General features: G+C 45.1%; 1 protein-coding gene across 1 annotated transcript in view; it reads left to right on the top strand.

The window, feature by feature from the left end:
- The first annotated feature begins 5,907 nt into the window (after positions 1–5,907).
- RXRG (retinoid X receptor gamma) overlaps positions 5,908–21,360 on the top strand; it is a 43,321-nt gene continuing 27,868 nt past the window's right edge. Inside the window, exon 1 of the mRNA XM_036835183.1 lies at positions 5,908–6,233. Coding sequence (XP_036691078.1) covers positions 6,185–6,233 — 49 coding nt within the window. The 5' untranslated portion in view covers positions 5,908–6,184. The remainder of the gene's footprint in view (positions 6,234–21,360) is intronic.

The following is a 21,360-nucleotide window of genomic DNA, read 5'->3' as shown; positions in this document are numbered from 1 at the left end:
TCTGAATTAGGTACTTCATTTCTGTCCTCAGGGCATCTCAGCCACCGAGACTGAGGCACTGTACTAATGCCAGTATGGAGCCTGCCCACATGGGAGTCTGTGATTCCAGAAAAAAAGAGCTCATGAAAATGAAATTTGGGCTGTAAAGACTGTTGGGACTTAGGAACACCCTTCTCCTCTTGTCCAGTGCCCTGGAGTTGACATCAGGAGATCTCAGCCTAATCAATGAACTTAGTCATTTGCTAATCATGCATTTACCAGATTTCTATTATGTGTTAGACTCTCTTGTAAAGACAGCTGGGGCTACAAAAATGACTCAGACCAAGTTGACAGTTATTTAAGCTCTGCTGTCTAGTAAGACAGGGTTTTCAGTTGCATTCATGATTATAATAACACAAGGAGTTAATAATAATGTCGAGTGACACAAGAGTGGTCTCAACCATAGACTATGGGAGTCTAGGAGAGAGAGTGGTTCAAGCAGAGAGCCACATAAAAGGCCTCATGAGAATGGCCTTGGGGAATGGGTGTTATTTGGACAGAGAGAAGAAAGAGGGGAAGGCTATTCTGAGCAGAGGAGCAGAACGAAGATGGATTACTGGGGTGGTGCCATGGGAAAATGGCAAGTCATCTGAATTTGACCAGCATGTGAAGGAGAGACAAAGCCAGGAAGGAAGGTTGTCAGCAGTACACACTTGACATCGAATTGTGGGTGACACAGTGGAACCATGGAACTCTTCTAAAGGGGAGACCTGAATATTTTTATTCCTCAACTTCTTTTGTTTTTTTTTTTTAAAGAATTTTCTTCTGTTGAGGTCAACTATGGCTTAGATATTTAATGTCAGTGTATTCCTCAACTTCTTGAATGCACTAAGCTCACTTCCTCCTCAGGGCTCTTAGATCCTCTGTTCCCTCTGTCTGGTACACTTTCCCCCCAACTTCTCTTTCCTCCCCTCGGCTGAACCCTACTCATCCTTCAGATCTGAGTATAACTGTCATTTTCTCAAAGAAGTCTGCCCTGGCCTTTCAATTGAAATTAGATTCCCCTGCTATAGTCTCTCATCTCATCCAATTATTTTCCTTGTACTTAACACGGGTTATAATTATATATTTATGTCTGTGACCATTTGTTTGATATCCATCTCTTCCATCTGACTGTATAAGCTCCATGAGGTCAGGGACTTTATCTATCTTGTCCCTTAGTGTATCCCCAGTAACTGGCAGGCAAAAAGGTCTCGAGAAGTGTTGGCTAAATGTTAAGTGAATGAATGAGTGACAGCAAAGAGAAAAACAATATAAATAGAAACCCCCCTTACATATACGCACACATAAAACAGAAACATGTCATTAATAAGAGAAGGATCATGGTCTGGTGCAAGATACATTGGCTAGGAGTCAGAGTTGGGGGCCTGGTTTTTATACTCATTTCTGCCACTACCTAACTGTGAGACCACATCCAAAATGCAATTTGTTAGAGTAGCTATTTTTCCTTCTCTGCGGTCACAACCTTGGTCTCAAATTCCTCATTTATAAAATTGTGATAATACAGCCTGCCCTATTTATCTTCAATATTAGGAAAAACACTTGCACTTAATACACTGTCATGTAGGTAAAGTACTGCACAAATATAAAAATATTAATCCATAGCATCAGTGTGGAGATATTTGCGTCTAAATTGTCTATCTAATGTCTATTGGCAATTCGCAAATAAGTGACTTCAGTTTTTCATTCATGTTTGCTGCAAAAATTATTTTCTATCACCATTGGTCAAAAGTAAAAAAAAAAAAAAAAAAAAAAATAGTTAAGACCAGTGGTAAAGCTATATCCTTTCATTACCAGAGTGACTATGAGATAGTATGTTGAGTCTGTGTTGAACATACTAGTGAAAACACATGCCCTTTACATTTACTCAAAGGCACTAATGGCTTTCATAAAAGCAGAATGTATCATTTAAGGGGAATAAATAATTAGCCTTGACAAGAAGTAAGCTCAGGATTCTCATGAATGAATTAGCCAATTCCCACTATGGATACCGAGTATTTGGTTTTTAATTTTACATCCTAATGAAAATTGAGGACCAGCTGGAGACACTGGAGGGACTGAGACACAGGGTTGTCTGGGAAGGGCTTAAGTTAGGATAAAGTTGTTATATCAACAGTGGTCTTAAACAAGGCACAGTGGTGCCAAGCAAAAAATGTGGATTAGAAAGAAAAGCCACATTCGTATTTTTTGTACTTTAGGCTTAGTACTTTATGGCTTGTTATGGAATGTTAAACCATATGGAAGGTATCCCACAGGGACAGCAGGCTGGGATATTTTGGGTCTAATCATATCAAGCATTTTTTAATGCAAAACTATTTATTGAGCATCTATTGTGTGTTCTAACGTTTATGTGAGAAAATTTTATGTGGGGAAACAGTTGGGAGAAGGTAAACGGGCATGAACAACGAACCAGAAGTTGGAATGAACATATTGTGCTCCCACAGTGAATGAGCAAATTAGCAAGAGCAGAAGGGACCATTGGAGAAAGGGAAGAAAGAAAAGCAAGAAAATATTACTTCCTTGCTTGTATAGAACTTTATAATATGAAACAAACAAACAGACATAGCCCCAAACCAAACCAAAATGTATGCACAATTCTCATCACATTTGATCCACAAAACAAAAAACCAATGCAGAAACCTCAGTGAGGTCGGGGGTATGGGTGTTTCCCCCAGAGGGTAAATGAGCTTGCCCAAGGGCACACAGCTGGACAGCGGGGGGACGCCTCGCGTTACTCTCCCAGAGCACTTTCCTCTGTAGGGCTCAAAAGATAGGATGAGATGCGATGGTGAAGCCTTTCCATTCCAGGCTAAGGAATTTGGTCTTTATTCTGTGAGGAAAATAAGTAGACAGTACACCCAATTTAGCACAAGGGGAAGAAAGCAGAGTTCACCACAAACCGCCAACAGGTCATCTTGACCTGGACCTTGGACAAGGCTCTACAGAGAGCTTTCTAAAGGATGGTTTTTGAGTGCTTGGAAGAACCCTTGCCAGCACTGGTTCACCAAAGAGCCAATTATGTTGGAGCAACTCATTTTCTCCTCTGACAGGAGTACCATAGAAAATTTAGTTTGTACTTCAGTAAGACACTTGTTTCAGATACCACTCTGGAGAAAATGGGCAATTACAGGATGGGTGGTGGATTAATTTGCACTGAATTTTTTTCCACTTTATTTCTTTTAATTTTTTTGATTTATTATTCTTTTATTGAAGTATAGTTGATCTACAATTTTCTGTTAGGTTCAGGTGTACAGTTAAGTAAGTCAGTTATATATATATATATATATATATATATGTATATATACGTGTATATATGTATACATATAAATACACATATATACATTTATTCTTTTTTAGATTCTTTTCTATTATAGGTTATTACAAGATATTGAGTATAGTTCCCTGTGCTATACAGTAGGTCCTTTTTGGTTTTCTATTTTATGTATAGTAGTGTGTATATGTTATAATTTACAGTGAATTTTAAAGGTGAAGGGGATTTTAGAACTCATCTAACCTACTCCATCCTTTTAAAAATGAGAAAAAGGAAACAAGAGGTAAATCAACTTGCTTTAAGTTATATCATCATCATCATCATCAAAATAGCTCACACATATTGAACATTTACTATGTATCTGGCACATTCTAAGTGATTAATATGTATTAGCTTATTTAATCCTCACAACAAACCTATGTGGTAACAGAGGCTCAGGGAGATTCAGTAACTTGCCAGTATCACAAGGTTATAAGCAATGGACCTGGGATTTGCCAGCAAGGCTGGCTTCTGAGTTGGTGCTTTCTCTTTAGGTACACCCTCTCCAGGACATAAAACTAGAAAGTGGGAGAACAAAGTGTCACTGGTACTAATGGCTGGACTTTCTGGTGGTACGCTATAAGACGTCCTTGCTATGTCCTTTTCAACATTTTTACCCACAAGTTGGATAAAATATGGAAAGCAGTTCATCAGATCTTCAGAAGCCATGATATGGGGAGAGGAATAAAAAATACACTGGACAAAAGAAGCAGGATCTCAAAAAATCTGGGCTGATGAATGACTCTAAATATTTTCATTTCAGAGGAATATAGGAAGATATTGCGTGTTGACTCCCAAACCAATTGCCCAAGAATGTGGTGGAGAATATGCATAAAAGAGAATACAAGTTGGGGTGTGGGATTTATCAATTCCAACATGAATAAGCATGTGGGGCTGCCCAGAAGCTAATGCAAGGAAGCAAATGACATTCTGTGTGTATTTTGCACTGGTCACGTCCACGCTGGTTCTCAGCTGATGTTATGAGACCAGTGACTAGCCAGGGGAGCTCCAGTCACCAAGACTTTTCACAGTGACGGCCTGATCTTTCTTCCTCCTTCCTGACCTGCTTTTGCTCTGACATCCATCTTGGCCTCTTCCCCCATTGTCATCCTGACTTTGTTCCTGCCTCTTGCCCTTTATTCTCAGTTTTTGTTCTGGGTTCTCCTAGCATGTGAATCTTGGGGTTTTTTTCCCCATGGGGCCCTGATTTGACTGCCTCTCTGACTATGAGCCATGCTGCATCAGGAGAAAACCTCTCATCTTTGTTTCAGCCTCTCAGAGCTCAGTCCATGACTGTGACCCCTGGAGGGTGTGCTGATAGCACTCCCATTGCCCTTTCAATACATACACCACAAGAAGATTTGGACCATATCTGGAGTATCGTATCCAAGTCTGGCCTACCCCCTTCCCTACCATAAGGGAATCTCTGTAAATTGAAGTATATTTATAGAAAAAGGATAGGTTGTGAATAGACTTGAACAGTTGGTGATATGTGGAATGAATAAAAGAGGCCAGAATGCCCAGAGAAGGTAGACTATGGGCTTGGGAGATTTATCTCTGACTTTGCAGAAGATCCTACTGTGAAAGGTCCCACAGGTTTCTCTGTGTGGCTCCAGGGAGTAGCCTAGAACCTGTGGGCAGAAGCGGCAGGGAAGAGACAGATTTCAGCTTAATAAAAAACTTTCTCATGGTAAGAGCTGTCCAGAAATGGAATAGAATGAAATGGTAGTGAGCTCCCCATTATTGGAGGTATTCAAGTATAGGTGGAGCAGTGGCTTGTCAGGAAAACTGTATAGTAGATCCAAACATCAAAGGGATGCTTAGGCTTTTTCATGTGTGGGTTGGTTGCACCCAAGAGTCTCTGTGCCACTGAGGACTCAATGGTGCTTTTTGAACAGATGGCCTGATGACGGTGGTATGCAAGGTAAATGCATCCCTCCAGTGAAATGTCAGAGAAGGACCACCCCATTTGTCTTCCCTACCTGTATGTTTTCTGTGTCAGCGAGCTCTGGCTTCTAACTGCCCTTGTCAAGCTTCTACCTTTAGAGCTCAGACAAACACTTCCGGCCACCAGAACAGGAGGGGCCCACCCCAGATCTAAGGGCCACTCTGGTTTAGTTTTCCAAAGCTGGGGATGGCCTCTCACACTTGGCCGATCTCGGGTTTATGAAAGGGCTCTGTTCTCTCTTGGCCCCTATCCCCACTGCCTTTCCCAGATCAAATACCAAGTGCATTGGATAGATAGAAGCCGCAGTGAGAAAATGCATTTTAATAAAACCCCATTGATTTTGGGGGCTGCAAGTAAAGAAAAGTCACCTAAAGAGTCCCACCACCACCCCCTACTCCCCCCGCCCGGCCACTTCCCCCTCCTCTGTCCTGACCTACTCTGGGGCGGTCACACATCGATTGGCTTCCCAGATAATAGATTGTGCCACCACCGGTGGGGACCTCTGGGGACCAGCCGGGAGGTGCAAGAGTCGCACGCAGCAGCCCAGCCCCGACTTAATCAAACTAGCAACAGGATCTCCAGCGGCAGCGCGGCGGTGGCAGTGTGGCAGTGGCGGCGGCGGCGGCGGCGGCATTATGCGTGATTACTGACAGGCACCAGCTGCTGCCGCCACCGCCGGCTCAACGCACGATGTGGACTCTCAGATCGAGAGGCAGATTCCTGACTAATCCCAGAGGGCTGGCCCAGCCCGAGCTGCCCGGGCTGGTAGGAAGCGATGACCACTCTCGCTAGCCCAAGTTGAAGGGAGCCCGGCTGCGCTCGGGAGCCGGGAGAGGCCGAGCGATTGAGCAGACGCGCCCGGGAGGACTATGAACTGAAGAGTCAACATGTATGGAAATTATTCTCACTTCATGAAGTTTCCCACAGGCTTCGGAGGTGAGTATTTCACATGGCTTCACCGTGGGGACCGTCTGGAGAGACGGAGCGGAGATGGGGCGATCCGGATAACTGAATTAGGATTGAATTAGGAGAGCATATATGTTTACAGGCATATACAGTGTGTTTCCGTGTGAGTGTGTGTGTGTGTGTGTGTGTGTGTGCATGAGAGAGGGACAGGGACCGGGAGAGGGAGGGAGCGAGAGAGGGGGAGAGAATGGTCCGTAGGTGAAGATCTGTTTGCACATCAGAATGAGTGAACAGATGGGAGGATATGGGGATATTCTAAGGAGAGCCTCAACCCACTTGCTTGGGAATATGTCTGAGACAAAGGTAGACTAAGTGCATTGTTTTAACCCGGTGTGTTTGCGTGGGTGTGAAGAGTGGAAAAGGTAGGGGAAATTACTAGGAGGTACCTATTATCCAACTTGCCATGCGGAAAAAAAAATGTGACTAAAAAGGTTTTGCCTATATTAAGGGTCCCTGGGATACTTCATAACAAGGGACTGATTGTTTTATTTAAAAGCAGATTTCCTTAGAATTGGATTTTTTAAAAAAGAAAACACAGCACTTTAATTTGCCACCCTGTTTTCCTTCCTCTGTTTTCTCCCCTTTTGATTTGCTAATAGCCTCTTGTCCCCTCCCCTGCTGCTGCCCCCAATTCCATTTCCAGGGTCGTTGCCATCGGTCGGAATCTGGGAGTTGGTGGAGGGGGTGGGTGGTCCAGGTTCTCATAGCAGAAAACAGGCGAGCTGGAGCTCCAAGTTGCCAAGCCAGGCAGCGCAGCTGGGCGGCACTTCCCAGGGGCTGCCTTCACACCCAAGCACTTTGGTCCCAAGGCTCCTTCCATTCAGTGACAGAAGCAGCACGGCCGCCCAGCTTTGGATTCATGGAACCAACAGCTGACCAACTGGCCTCTCACTTGGCATCTGGTGGCATATAGTTCGGGTTCTTGGGAGCCAAAGGGGAGAGCTTTTGCCCCGCGGATGCTGGCAGGCAAGACAAAGCAGAAATTCTCGTCAGGTCTTGAGAACTGAAAAGTCCCTGCTCTCCCCACCTCCTGTGGGGACAGATAGGCCATTCATCTGAAGGCTTGGGGGCAAAGCTTGCCTACCCGCTCTGGGCAGTCCCCTCTATAAGGTGTGATGGGACATGGCCAGTGGATGGGGTCCCTGTCCTGCAGTCATTAAGCCAGGGGGTTTGCTGATTCATTTGGGGTACATTGGGTGGTTTTGTGGGCCAAGCATGGAGTTAGGCGCTGGTAATACAGATGTGCATGAGATGTAGTCTCTACTATTTGGACTGGGCAAGCTTGTTATTACCCAGACACATTGTAATACTGCATGGCATGTGCCCTATCTGTTGCAGCAGGAGGTTGCCACTTGGACACAGCGGGTGGGGGGCCATGGACACACATCCTGGAGGCGGTAATGCTGAAGTTCTTGGGGCCAGTATTGTGACATGACCCGGTGAGAGTGGTGGCCAAAGCTGTGACCTGGACATCTGATCTCCAGTTTACAGTTGGGTCCTGGGTGTGAAAAGCCTTTTCAGCTCCCATCTTGGTCCCATTCACAGCCGAGAAGTACTTTTTCTTTTTCCCTCTGAGTTCAGTTGTCTGAAGAACATGCTTATCCATGAGATTCTTGGGACCCCTGAGGTCTGTGAGGTCATGGCTTCATGACTGCCAAGGAGACCCTCTGCGACAGTTGGGGTGAATAAAAGGATTGAAGGTGGACAGACGTAGGGAGAGAAAGTCTGGAGAAAGAAGATCTAGTCCAGAATTCACTGGGGGCTGCTGGCTGGAATCTTGGGACGGTAGCCTCCTAAGGGACCTCAAAGGGCATCTTAGCCCTCTTATATTATAGATGTGTAAACTGAGGCCTCAAGAAAGGCAGGAATAGTTTAAGGTTCTGTGGAGTTGAGGGGGAGAGCCCTTCTGGAAAAACCCCTGAGTCAAACTTCTGATAGTGCTCCTTCAATTTGATAGAGTGAAAAGAGCATGAAAGACACACACACACACACACACACACACACACACACACACACACACAGAGAGAGAGAGAGAGAGAGAGAGAGAGAGAGAAAGAGAACTGAGTTTGGTTTCTAGGTTTTCACTTACTAGCTGTGTGACCTTAGGCAAGTTACTGAACCTCTCTAAGCCTCATCTCTAAAACGGAGTTTAACATCCCATCCTCAGATCATGGTTGTGAGCATTAAACGTGCAAATGCTTGAAAAAGCAGCTCTAGAGTGTTGTCTGTATATGTGGTATTTAGTAAAAGTTAATATTTTCATCCCCTTCATTTTGTTCAAGTACTAACATGCGAATTAATCTAAAAATCAGACATCACTGTAGAATAATGAATTAGGAATCTGGGGAAATAAAATTAAATCCATGAAGACCCACAGACTTTGCTGGTTTAAATTTTCATAATTGTGAGAGCTCTGGTATTTAGTGTAATTAGGTTTCAGATAAAAGGAAACACAACTGGCTGGACCATGGAAGAAGTAGGCTGATATAACATGAGGGGTGGGGGAGAAAGGATCATCTAGGCTGTTGAAACATCTCCGCCTAATGCTTCTTTTCCTCCCCATTCCTGAGGGAGGAGAACAGTTATTTTGTATAGTTCTGCTGATGTTTTCCATTTTGTTTGCTTTCGCCAGCTAAGAGGCAGAAGCACTGAGCAAAGGACAGGGACCCCTTGAAAACGGAGGTCTTCATGAGAACTTGCAGCAGTGAGGGAGGGAGGGAAGGAAGGAGGAGGACCCACCCGTAGGCACTGGGGAAACCTGAGGATGGGAGCAGACATTGCCTGCAGCCTCTCACCACCTTTGCCCAAACGCAGCAAGTTGTGCTGCACATATTAAATGATTTAGTGCATAACCCCTGCCCTTTTCCATATTAGCAAACGGAACCACAGAGGGCTGCTGGGATTTGTGAGGATCTCTAGGGAAGCAATGTCACCCTTGGGAAACAACACCTGAGATTTGCATCTGGGCTGTGCTTACCAGATATCAGGCCTTCCCCCCATCCGTGAACAAGACACTGGTCAAAGTGGCCACAGAGTGGGGAGTAGTTGGGTTGCAGCAGCCCTACCAGCGTGCCCACTATCCCAGCTCTGGGCCCTGCCATGTGATGAGGTGAGAGCCCTTTTCTTCTCCTTTTCTGCCAAGTCCTGGCTTTGCCAGCTGCCCAGTAAGAGATTTGTTTGCCTGCATGAGACAGTTGCTGCCTCTAAGAAGACGGCAAAACAAAGCCTGTAATCTCCCTGTCCAATTGTGCGGTAATCCTCAGGGTGAGAAGGAGATCAGGGGAGAGGGGACTTCTCTTGTTTCATTTAACAAGCACGCAGTAGCACTTACTTAGTGCCAGCTACCATTGTAAACACTTCACTAGCATTATCTTATTTAATCCTCATGACAACCCAGTGAGTAGGTACTATTACCAATATTATCACATTCCTTTTATCAGCGAGGAAACTGAGGCATTGCAAGGTACAGTAACTTCTTTTAAGGTCCCATAGCTGGAAAATGGCACAGCCAAGGTTTTGAACCCAGGGAGTCTGGCTCCAGAGTCCAGGACGTGCTGAGTTGCCTCTCACGGCTTCTGTGGGCCACAGACTTGCTGCAGGAAGCTAAGGCAGCAGCGCCCGCCTTGAGGGGGTGAAGAGCCCTAAGCCAGCCACGGCACTGCCCAATGGTTGCAGACACAGTAGCCTGGCATTGAGGAATAAAGTGCAGGATAGGTTAGCAGTCACTCAGGAGCAATGGTGGCCTCTGGACAATTAACTGCTGCCTTCTTCTGGGGGCCTACTGATTTGTAAGAGTCCTGCCCTACAGACTCTGACCATTTGTGTAGAATACTCCCCTTCTCACCTGAGAATAGCCATAGAGGAGGGGTTGAGTTGGAGGTGCGTGTGTGTGTGTGTGTGTGTGTGTGTGTGTGTATGGAGGGCAATATGAGGATGTGGGAGGAGGGTATGTGTGTGTGCGCACGCCGGAACATATTTTTCCCCTCCAACAAATGTGTGGGTGGCTAATAGGGACCTACCATGGATGTAAGTGGTTAGGGTTTATGTAGGAAGGAATAACTGTTTACAAGATTTAGGAAGGAACATATTCAGTATAAACTATTTTCTGAAACATTTACAATCTTACCAAGAGATAGAGAGCTGAATAGCAACTGGGGGAAGAAATTATGCAAAGAGTAATAAAAATTCTCCACCTCTTCCTTCCCTTCATTATGTAGCTTCTGTATCTGCAGAGAATTTAGCCACCAGAGTTGGGTGGCTGGGATGCCAGGGGCTCCCAGAGGAAGCTGCTATTTTCTCCTCTTATTTGAAAGTAGAAAACACAGAGGCCCAGGGAATCTAAGAAGTGAATGTTCTAGAATGCCTGGGTTTGGGTGGCTTTCATGAGATTGACCCAGGTCTTGGTTCGGTGATTTTCTCAAAAGAGTGAAAATAATAGCTGACGTTTATTAGACACCTTCCTTGTGCCAAGCCCTCTGCCAAGGGCATTACATGCACCATCTCATTTAATATCCTCAAGGACCCTAGGAGGTAAGGGACCGTTGTTATCCCTGTCCCCATTTTTACTGACAGAAATGTCGAGCTACAAGGAAGTTGGGTAACCTGCCCAAGATCACCCAGCTGGTAAGGAGTGGACCCAGGATCCAAATCCAGGCAGACGTCAGGAGTGTTGTGCTTAACCCTACACTGTACATACCGCTTGCAGCTTGCTGGGGAAGGCAGAGGGGGTGGGAAGGGTGGAGAGGAGGTGGAGGGGGCGGGTGTGTGGAGTCCCAGATCCACCCCAAATGGGTGAATTATGTATAAGAACAACAATTAACATATTCAGTTCTTACTCTGTGCTCTTCACAACTTATTTAGGGATCATAATGCTTTTTCTTGAATATGCATACTTGCAGCAAATGAATAAAATGACAGGGGTGGGGGGCAGGGGACTGAGCCCTCAAAGGTGCTAATAAGACAAAGGTCAAAAAAATTTCCAGGTGAACCTCACTTGATCTTAATACACGGAACTTGATTTTGTATTCTAGGGCGGAGGTTGGCAAACTTCTCTACAGGGCCAGATAGTAAACATTTTAGTCTTGGCCGGCTATAGTCTCTTCCACAACTGCTCAGGTCTTCTGTTGTGATGAGGAAGCAGCTGTGGTCAAACGTATAAGCTAATGCACAGGGATGTGCCCTGTTGAGTATGTTTGCCAACCCCTAGGGCATCATTCCAGAGAAGTTTTATTACTGTTTCTGATTGTCCCCCTGTTAGCGTTAACAACACTCCCTCTAAATAACTCCCCTGCACCCCTTCCCTTCCCTGCAAGAGCTGAATCTTTAAAGCTAGAAGAAGGACTTGCTTCTCACCCGTTCTGACCCCTCAGTTACAGATGAGGACACTTGGGAAAGCAGGTGGGGCTTGCCCAGGACCTGTGGCTGTTTATGGTCTTCAAACTGGGTTCCCCTGAGCCCCCTCAGGGGCCACCTGGGGTGGCAGAAAGAGGGGTAGAGGGAGGTAAGCCACAGAGAGCCCTCCCCCAACACGTTGGTAAAATAACAGTGCTTCCAACTACACAGGGTCAGGGTTAACTTTCCACAGTGTAGGGATTCAATAAAATAAAGCCTGGGTAATTGTAAACACACAAGAAAAGTTCGTTTCTCTTTCCTACTTCAGAAAAGTTGGAGACTACGGTAGTTAAGTTCAGCGAAAATTTTGTAGGTAGGTTTTTCTTAGAGGAGGTATGCCTGTTCTTAAAGTGTCAGACTGTGCAGTAGGAGAGGCTGACAAAATGAAGTAAAGAAGACATCGATTCTGTGCCAGTTACAGAAAATTGCATTTTAATGAGTTATTCCAGGGCAGACACTCATGAGATCTGGCAGAAACAGAGCAGTGACCTGGGACCTCCCATCCCTATAATCTTCAGGATACCTTCGCCCCAGGCCAGTGTCCTTAATGAGTCATGTACCCCCTGAGTTTCCTCAATTTCAATTTGCATAACCTGGGGCCCTTGGCTCCCTTTATCAGATACTGTAACAGAGAAAGGGGTGAGGGAGAGAGCAGGAGTTTCTAGGTTCAAGACCAAACTCAAATTCCTGATGGGATTTCAGAATTCAGCATTTGAACTTAAAAAATGGAAAAGCTTGTGATCTTTGATTAAAAAAGCATTTACAAAAAGAGGAGCGGCAAAGAAAGTGCTTAATAAATACGTTAGCCTGTTTCTTCTAGGCTGGTTGCCTGGGTTTCATTTCTGTGACTCAGCATCTCTTTTGTCCCTCCTTCGGCTGGTCACTAGTGTCATGAGGAAGCAGTCTCTTGGAAGGCTTGGGGCTCACGGTACCTATGCTTTCTCAGCCCCAGTGACATGGGGAGCAGAGCAAAGGTTAGAGATCTTCAGGAGGGAAAGTATATCCAGACTGCTCCGGGAATGCCTGTCAATCATTCATTTAGCACACCTTGGCTCAGCGTCTGGCTTGTGCAAGAGTTGTGCGGGACACCGAGAACTAAGACCCGTCCTCTGCCCTGAAGGAGTATATAAACCAGTTACAAGATCCGAAGTCAGCAGAACAGTTAGAGATGAATTATTCCTGGAAACGTTTCTTGGGGCTGAGGTTAAGTGAATAGATTCAAGGAATTTAGGTACCTGGAACCTGAGAACAAATGATACCATGTCCATTACCCAATGGTAACATTGCACTAGGGACATGGTTTGCTGTATTTTAAGACAACTGCAGTCTTTAGAAGACAGTCCATATTGAGAGGCTAGGGAGAGCATATATGTACAAGAAGCCTATACAGACAGAGAAAGGGATTGAAGTCATGGATTCAAGAGCTGCGTGTGGGCAGAATTGGTGTTCAAGGACTTCAGGAACAAGGGGTGAGAGGGGGTCACCTTCAGCAAATGCCTGGAGCACTTCCTGGCATTTGTCTTGGTGGATGGGCTGGTACGTGGTGTATCAGTGCATGGAACTTGTTTAAAGGGACAGACAGCCTGTCCTGGTTGGTGGAGACCCTGCTCCAGTACCCCCTGGTGCCTCGAATGTGTTAGGGATGGCACAGTATCCATCTGTACCAGAGAAGTTCAAATTTGGTCCTGGGTGGGAAGGCTGGTTTGCAGGCCAAATGCCATTAATTACATGTAGGAAGGTTGTCAGAAATAATGCTAGACTCAGATTCTAGGTCTCTAATAATTCACAATAAGCACTTGAAAATGTCACTTTATCATTCTGAACCTCAGTTTTCTAATCTGCCTAATGGAGATAATTTCTGCCCTTCCAACTCTTCTGAGTCAGTTTGAAGCTTGAATGGAACAGACAGTGGCCTCCAAGGGACTGCTATATCCGTAGTGCCTAGCACGGAGCCTGGCACACAGTAGGCACTCAACAAATATTTTTTGACTGACGGAACCAATAATTGATATGGAAATACACAGCAGATAATTATAAAGAGTTTTATGAATGTAAGGCGGTATGCAGTGGATGGAATAAGCTTGGACCTGGGAGCGGAAGACCGAGTGTTTTTGTCCTGTGTGGCCTCGACCTAGTCATGCAACTTCTCTGGGATTAGTTTCTCTTCTATAAAATAAGGTGGTTCTTCAAGTCCTGAAAATCTGTTTTCTTCCCTGAAACAATATGGCCTTATTAATTCATGACAGAATTAATTTGGAATGGTGATTAAATTGATCATGGCAGAAGCTAGTTTGTATTTGCTCATTGATGAAAAAATAACAAAAAAGGTTTGTTAAGCAACTAAGATTGTAGAAGTGTTGAGCCTCTTTAAGTTACATCGTTTTCGAGCAATTTAAAAAGCAAGCATAGTAGAAACCTCATTAGCATATTAACGGAGTGTTAATTACAAAAGAGTCTTTTAAAGCAGATTTTATAAAATCCCCACTTAATAACCATTAGCTTGTGGTACTTGAAGCACAAACTCTTCACGTGTGTTACTTAGAAGTAATAAAATCGTAATTTAAAAGTAATCTGCCAACTTGTCATGAATTTAGACTGATTTTTCTCTCAATTGATCCAAATGAGTGAGGTTTTGCTATAATTATATATAATGCTGGTAATAATGAGGCTGATTATCAATCTTTGCCTGCTTTTCACTCCCTCCATCATTACAGGTTTTAGGGGAGGGGGTGGGGGTGGAGGGAGAAGGGAGGGATGGAGGGGGGAGTGGAGGATGCCAATCTCCCCCTCCCCCTTCTCCAGGCACGAGGAGAAGCAACCTCCAGCCCCTGCCCTGAACAGCCAGCCAGCTCTCCTTTGGGGACTGCAGGAATCAGGCAGAGCTACGCTGTGTGAGCCCAGAAAGGCTGGCCAGTTGGCCAGGGCTGCACACAGCGGTGTCAGCCTATCAGCTGCTGTGTTCTCTTATTCCTGCTGAGAGGCCAAGGGGGCTGAGCCTCGGGGTCAGAAGGAGTGTCTCTTCTCCCACAGCTCGCTAGCCACTTCCATCACGTTTCTTCATTCTCCCCATCAAGAAAGCCAGAAAGGACATTGGTAGCAGAGAAAGCTTCCTGTTAAGAGATGCAGCCTCTACTTCTTCTCACTCCCTGAGAACTAATATCTTGGTGTCCACATCTGTTTAAATGTGGAGCTCAGTGCCTGTAAAATACCTTCCCGTCCGGTCTCAGGGTGGCCGTGCGGCTCTGATGTGGATATGAAAGGGTTTTGAAAATGCCACAGCAGTTTAAATATAAGAAATGCATATTAGACAGCCCCTGGCATCTGAGTACCCCTTCTGTGGAAGAAAGAGGGAGGAAAAGGCTGGGCTGAGCTGGGACCCCTGATGAAGGAAACCAGAGCTTGTGTTTGATGTGAGAGGCTGGAGTCAGATGGGAAGTGTTCTAGTCAGAAAGTGCCAGGTCATATACACACTACTATATATAAAATAGATAACTAATAAGGACCTACTGTATAGCACAGGAAACTCTATTCAATACTCTGTAATGGCCTATATGGGAAAAGAATCTAAAAAAGAGGGGATATATGTATATGTACAACTGATTCACTTTGCTATACACCTGAAACTAACACAACATTGTAAGTCAACTATACTCCAATAAAAAAAAAAAAAAAGAAAGTGCCAGGTCAAAGTCCTGAGAGAGGCCATGAATCGGGTTAGGAAGGGCAGAGTTGGAGACAGAAATTGGGCCCAGGGAGGCTTGATGGAAGAATGGTCCTGAGTAACTGCTATAAGGAGCTGCACAGCTAGGATAGTATATGGTGGGGCTGGGATTAAAATCCAGGTCTGCTGCTTTTCCCCTAGAATCAAATGCCACTTGTATAATTTACTAGCCATGTTCTCTTGGGCAAGTTATTTAATTTCTCTGTCCCCCAGTTTTTGCATTTGTACAATAGGGGTGAGAGTTGGTGACCTCAAAGGGATTTGTAGGGATGAAATGAGTCAATATCTGTAAAGTGTTCAGAACCATGTCTGGCTCATGGCAATTGCTTAATAAATATTATCTGTTGTTGTTACTTAGTAGAGGAGATAAAATTTAAGTGTCAATTAAGTGTCTTCATACGGCAGACCCTGGCCTACCTCTCTTGCAGCCTGTCTGTGTATTACAAGCCAAGCTGGGAAAGGGTGTGTGAGCAAGTTTCCCTTCAACTAGGAAGAACAGGCCAGGTTTCTGAATATTCTATGATTCTTAGGCTTATGTACTACATTCCTCCATTGGAGAAAAGGAGGCAGATTGGGTGTCAGATTGTGCCCACCGTGACAGAGAGTAGAGTGGGGTAGGGCCCTGTGATGTTCCCTTGACTTCAAATGGAGAGTTCTGACTCTTAGAAATAGCAAGTTTTTGCCTCTGTCCCCTTCCCTGTGGGTGGGTATTAACCATTATCAATGATTCATCATAAGTTTCCATTCCATCCTGAAGCTGGGACAGTGAATTCTCTACCCAGGTACAGCAGTAAAGGGGTGGAAACACCAAGCCATTTGTTCCCTTGTCTAGCCAATTAGAAAGACTCATGCTTAACATTTTACGTTTATTGGCTGAGGATAAGGTTGCTAAGCAACTTCCTTGCCTTGGTAAGAATTCTGTAGTTCTAAGTACCTGGGCTTCTCTTTCTCAATAAGTACTCCCTCAACACACACATGCAATTTGTTGTCTAGAGATTGCAGAGATTTTGGATTTGGTAAACATCAGGGACATAGATTTCTTATGCAAATAATTTCTACCGATGAACTCTATATATAGTTGTATACATTAATTAACCAAAAAAACTATTCCATTCGTTGATTAGGCAACAAATATTTTTTGAGCATCTAGCATGTTCCAGTGCTAGATACCACAATGATAATCGTGGTGAAATTTAAAATATATGACAGCCAGTAGGTCACCAGGTACTCAGAATGGAAGTTAGCATGGAGGATATCTTTGTGCTGGGATGGATTATGGGGAGATCTGGAGGGTCCCAGGGGAAGGGCTGGAGTGGCTGGGATAATGGAGGGGCACTCTGGGCTCAGATGAGTGGCTAATATTATAAACAACTGGTATGTATGTACTAGTGTATGGTAGTGACAATCCTTAACAGAGCACTTACTATTGGCATGGCTTGGGTTAAAACCTTTACTTACATAATCTTCTACAATGGTATTTAAGCTAGACTCAGGTCTCCCTCACCACTTTTACAGTATGGTAAGTAATTGCAGCTGCTACCACTGGGCCAGTCGTCTCAGATTCTCTTAGCACCCCTGAGATAGGCATGTATATCTCCATTAATGGCCGAGGAAACTGTGGATGAGAGAGGTCCAGTTCCTGGCTCAAGTTTATATGACTGGAAAGTGGTACAACCTCAATCCAGCCTAGGGCTTTTGGGCTTCAGAGGCTTGTATTCCACATAGACTGCACCCCTAATGCCCATACAATGCACACACAGGCTTCGGAAATCAAAAGAGTGTATGCACCCTGCAGATTTCCAAAGAGCTTTGCTTCCTGGTGACACTATCTGCATCTCAAAGTGCAATCTGGAATCCCAAACAGCCTGAAGGGCTAACATGGTCCAGCTGATGATGACAGGGGCCCCTCGGCAAGTGGTCCAGACTCAGACCATTCCAGACCACCACCTGCACTTCTTTTAGATGCCAGTGAGCCATATGCTACCTACCTCAATGTTCATGGAACAGCATTGGAAGGGATCTCAGAAGCCATTGGGTGCTGGCTCCTTACTGGGGAGCATGAGGCCCGGGAATACGAAAGGCGTTTCTTCAGTGTGTCGCCAGGAGAGAAGAGAAGCTCCTGAGAAAGTCCTCTCCCATCAGATAAGTTAATTTCTATAAAAATCATGGCTGTGCTAAGACAATGAACTCTGCAGAGTACAGATTTTGTGTATTTCCCAGGCATCTGACCATGGGCACGGTGTGAGGGGCTGACGGGGATCAAGAGGGTGTGTGGTCAGGGAGCGAGCAAGGTTGGTGGGCTGCAGAGGCTGGAGAATTGGGCTCCCAGCCTCTGCAGAGGAGCCAGGGAAAGACATTAGAGAAAAACTTGACTTTGGATTTGGACTAGAACCCAGGTTTCTGGAAAACTTGTGCTAGCTGTAATTCCCACATGGCTATGAAAGAAAAGGAGTGAGAGCGAAAGAGGCTGATAAAAATGTCATGGACAGATATGCTTTAGAGTCTATTTGGGAGAATGGATTAATTTTCCGTTGAGAAACACTTTTGTCATCATAGGCATCGTTTTCCACCTTTCCTAAAAGCAAGGCTGTTTATTTCTAAGAAACGCTGGGTCATTGTGAGAGGCAAAGAACCAAAATGCATTTGTGTAAGATGTATTTGTCTTTTGGAATTTTACTTAAAAAAACACGGTTTTTAAAGTAGCCCATCTCTTCTGGGTCATTGACTCAACAGAAACAAACCACATTTTAAAGCCATTGTAAATCAAACTTGAACTGTGTTTCATTCTATCTCAGCAATGTACCATTGTCATCACTGAATAGTCAAGGCATATTCTGATTGTCTTAATTTATATTATTATTAATTATAATAAAAACAATGTACTTTTAAATTTCAAATCTCTCTCACATACCATTTTATTCTGGAAACAAGTTGTGAATTTCCCCAAGTCCATATTTTTATATTTTTGCACAGTTCACGTTTCTTAAACATCATACCTTTGCATACTGTTTTCATGATATTGAACATGTGTTCTTGTACTTAGAAGTGTTCTGAGGTCAATTTACTTTTCTTTTGAAAACTTAAATAGCAATTTTGAGGAACATCATTTTATATAAAAAATGGAAGCAGAGTCACTTGCTGTAAATAGGAGACAGTGAAAATGAATATAAAACTATTAATATTTTCAAAAAGTTTGCCTACATACCGCTTAAAATACCAGCTAAAATGTCCCTTACCACTGGTGTTGCAGTTTCCATACCTTGGGAACTCTCAGGTTGATGAATGTGTGAAGGAAAATCTTGTTCCTGTCTGTCCCATAGCTCTGAGCCTGGTGTCAGGCACTGGACTTTACCTTGGGGATATAGAAATGAAAGGCGTAGTCTCTGAGATCCAATTAAAACAGAATATGCAGGGCCCTTTGGTCCATTTTTGGAAAGCCGACGCTGGAAGGGAAAGTCGGTTTCCCTCAGATGGCCTGGCTGTGGGGAAGGACAGCTGTCATCCCAGCCAAGTTCACGGCTCCTTGCCCATCAAGTCGGGCTGGCTCCTAACTCACCTGTCACATGTTATCTTAGTTACAGGCTCAAGGTGTACGTTGGCTTCTTTAAATGTCACAGACTTCCAGCGCCTCAGAAGAGTCTAAAATCGTTCTTTCTAATCAGTGACCGTCTGGGAAGATTTTTGTTTTTTCTGTCTTGAGTTCTTGGAAGGTGCCCTCTTCTCTCTCCTTCAGATGAACTTTCAGCATGAGATCATTTCATAATTGAGTCATCTTGTACTTTGTGATACGATGGCTCTCCGAATCATCTCTGCTATCCTTGACAGAGCACACAGGAGACAGCACGGGCTTCAGATTGACAGTTTGAATCTAGGCTCTGCCGCTTACTTCCCGGCTAATGCCAGTACAGTGCTAGTGGTGAGGATACATAAACAGACACTTTTTTCCCCTCTCAATTTAGTGAAAAATACAAGGAAATACACAAGCTGTTACTTACAAAACAGAAAAGGGCATTAAACCAGAGTAGGAATACCAGGGAAGACTTCCTGGAGGAGGTGATACTTGAGTTAAACCTTGAAAGATGACTCGGAACTTTCTAGACAAAGGAGGTGGGGGTAAGTCATCCCGGAACTGGGAGCAGCATGAGGGTGAGACTGAGCCTAAGTGGTCTCCTCTGTAAAAGGCTGAGATGATCCTCATAGGCCTATTATCAGGATAAAATGAGTTAATGTATGGAAATTGCCTATTCAGGACACATAAGAAGTGTCTCACTTGTTCATTTAAACCCCTTTACCACTTCTCTGTGGACCCAGAGCATTTGGTTCACCTCAGGTGTGGTACTTAAAAGATCATGATTTGGATTCATCTGTTTATGAGACAAGACACCTGATAGACTGAAACTCCTAGGTAGAATCACTAGAAGGGCACAGCCTCCTCAGACATGGGAGTGACTGTTCTCTCCAAAAGCAGACCTTAACTAAGTTAGTAGATGCTCCAAGGGCAACTCCAGGTTGACATTTTTCTAGTGGGACGTTTATGTTTAAGAATAGCTGCACAATTATACCTCTGATGCTCCACGCTCCCCTCCAGAATGTGAAGAGAGCACCTCCCTCCCTAAATTCTGTTCCTAATACTACGCTCAGTGCTACTGAGGTCTCCGAAAGGCTTAAGACATGCAGTGCCTTCTCTGCATGTAGAAGGCACTCAAGAGATATTCCTTGAACCAACAGTGAACCACCTAAGGTCAGGCACGTGACTTACTGCCCTCAGCATCCTATCTGCCCGGCGCGGTGTTGGGCTCCAGTAGGAAGTGGAGAGAATTGGATGGTTTCTCCAGCAAACCACACTTACTGACCACCTCTCCCCTTAATCCTCTCATGTCCCATCCACGAGGACAGCACGGGTGCCGTGGTGGAGGCTAACACATGGTTTCTTTGAATCTGTTCTTGCATGCCAGCCACACAGGGCAGTGGCACTGTGGCTTAGGGTGGGCTTCTCTGTTATTTCCCCAGTCTCCACTCTGCTGCTGCGGACACTCAGGCTCACAGCTCCTCTCTTCTGGAGAGAATGTTCCACGCCAAGCTCCTGAGATGGCAGTGGGGCACCCTTCTTTTCTTTCATCTTGAGTTGCAGCTAAACTCGGGCTCAACTTATCTGGGGAAAAGGGTACCAGGTGCCATCTACCCAGAGCCCATTTCACAGACACTTGTGGCCGCAGCTCCCTATCCCCGGAGGCAGAAACACTCTGGGCAGGCCTGGCTGCGCTTGCCTTCCTGGGCCTCTGTGGCCATTGAGCCATGCCCAACCATCCTGAGTCTTCTTCCCTGAGCGCTGATTAACCTTCCAAGAGATCGGCAGGACAAGAACCTTATGGGCATGAAGCTGCAAAAGCTACTGGTGGTCAAGGGCATGATAACAGCCTCTGCCTTCCCCATGGTCATTATGGAATGTGTTCCCGACAGCAGGAACTGTGTTCCCTTCGGTTCTGAATCCCTAGCACCTGATGTAGTTCCTGCACCTTAATAGATGTTCGTTACATATGAATGAATGAACTTCTCCTGACTTTATAGGTTCAGCCCTGCCCCAGTTCTCAGAGCGATATGAATGTGAGGCAGGGAATTCTGGAGCAGCCTGGAAACCTGCTCACTCCACCCCCCAACTGGGGGTTTGGTATTGACTCACCTTCCCTGTCTGACTGGCTCAGGTCACAGTCACCCAGGCCTGGGGACATGTGGGCTATGCCCCTGTGGCCCTGGCTGTTGATCTGACACAATTCAAGGTGAATGTCATGTGGTGCACCAGAGAACTGGCACATCAATGAGTATTTCAGCAGGCCCTTTCCCCTCTCTGGTCTTTGCTTGCCTTTATTCTACCAGCTGCGGGAGTTCACAGGTGTGCAGGTGTGGCGGGAAGGAGGGGAAGGATATAGGAAACAAAAGGAGGGGGCTCTGTCCTAGTGTGCCATCCTTGTGTTCCCCTAGCCTCTC

This window comes from Balaenoptera musculus, chromosome 1, assembly GCF_009873245.2.
Source record: "Balaenoptera musculus isolate JJ_BM4_2016_0621 chromosome 1, mBalMus1.pri.v3, whole genome shotgun sequence".
In the NCBI taxonomy this organism is placed as follows: Eukaryota; Metazoa; Chordata; class Mammalia; order Artiodactyla; family Balaenopteridae; genus Balaenoptera; species Balaenoptera musculus.
The sequence above is the reverse complement of the archived record's forward strand: the minus strand, read 5'-3'. Positions and strand labels throughout refer to the sequence as shown.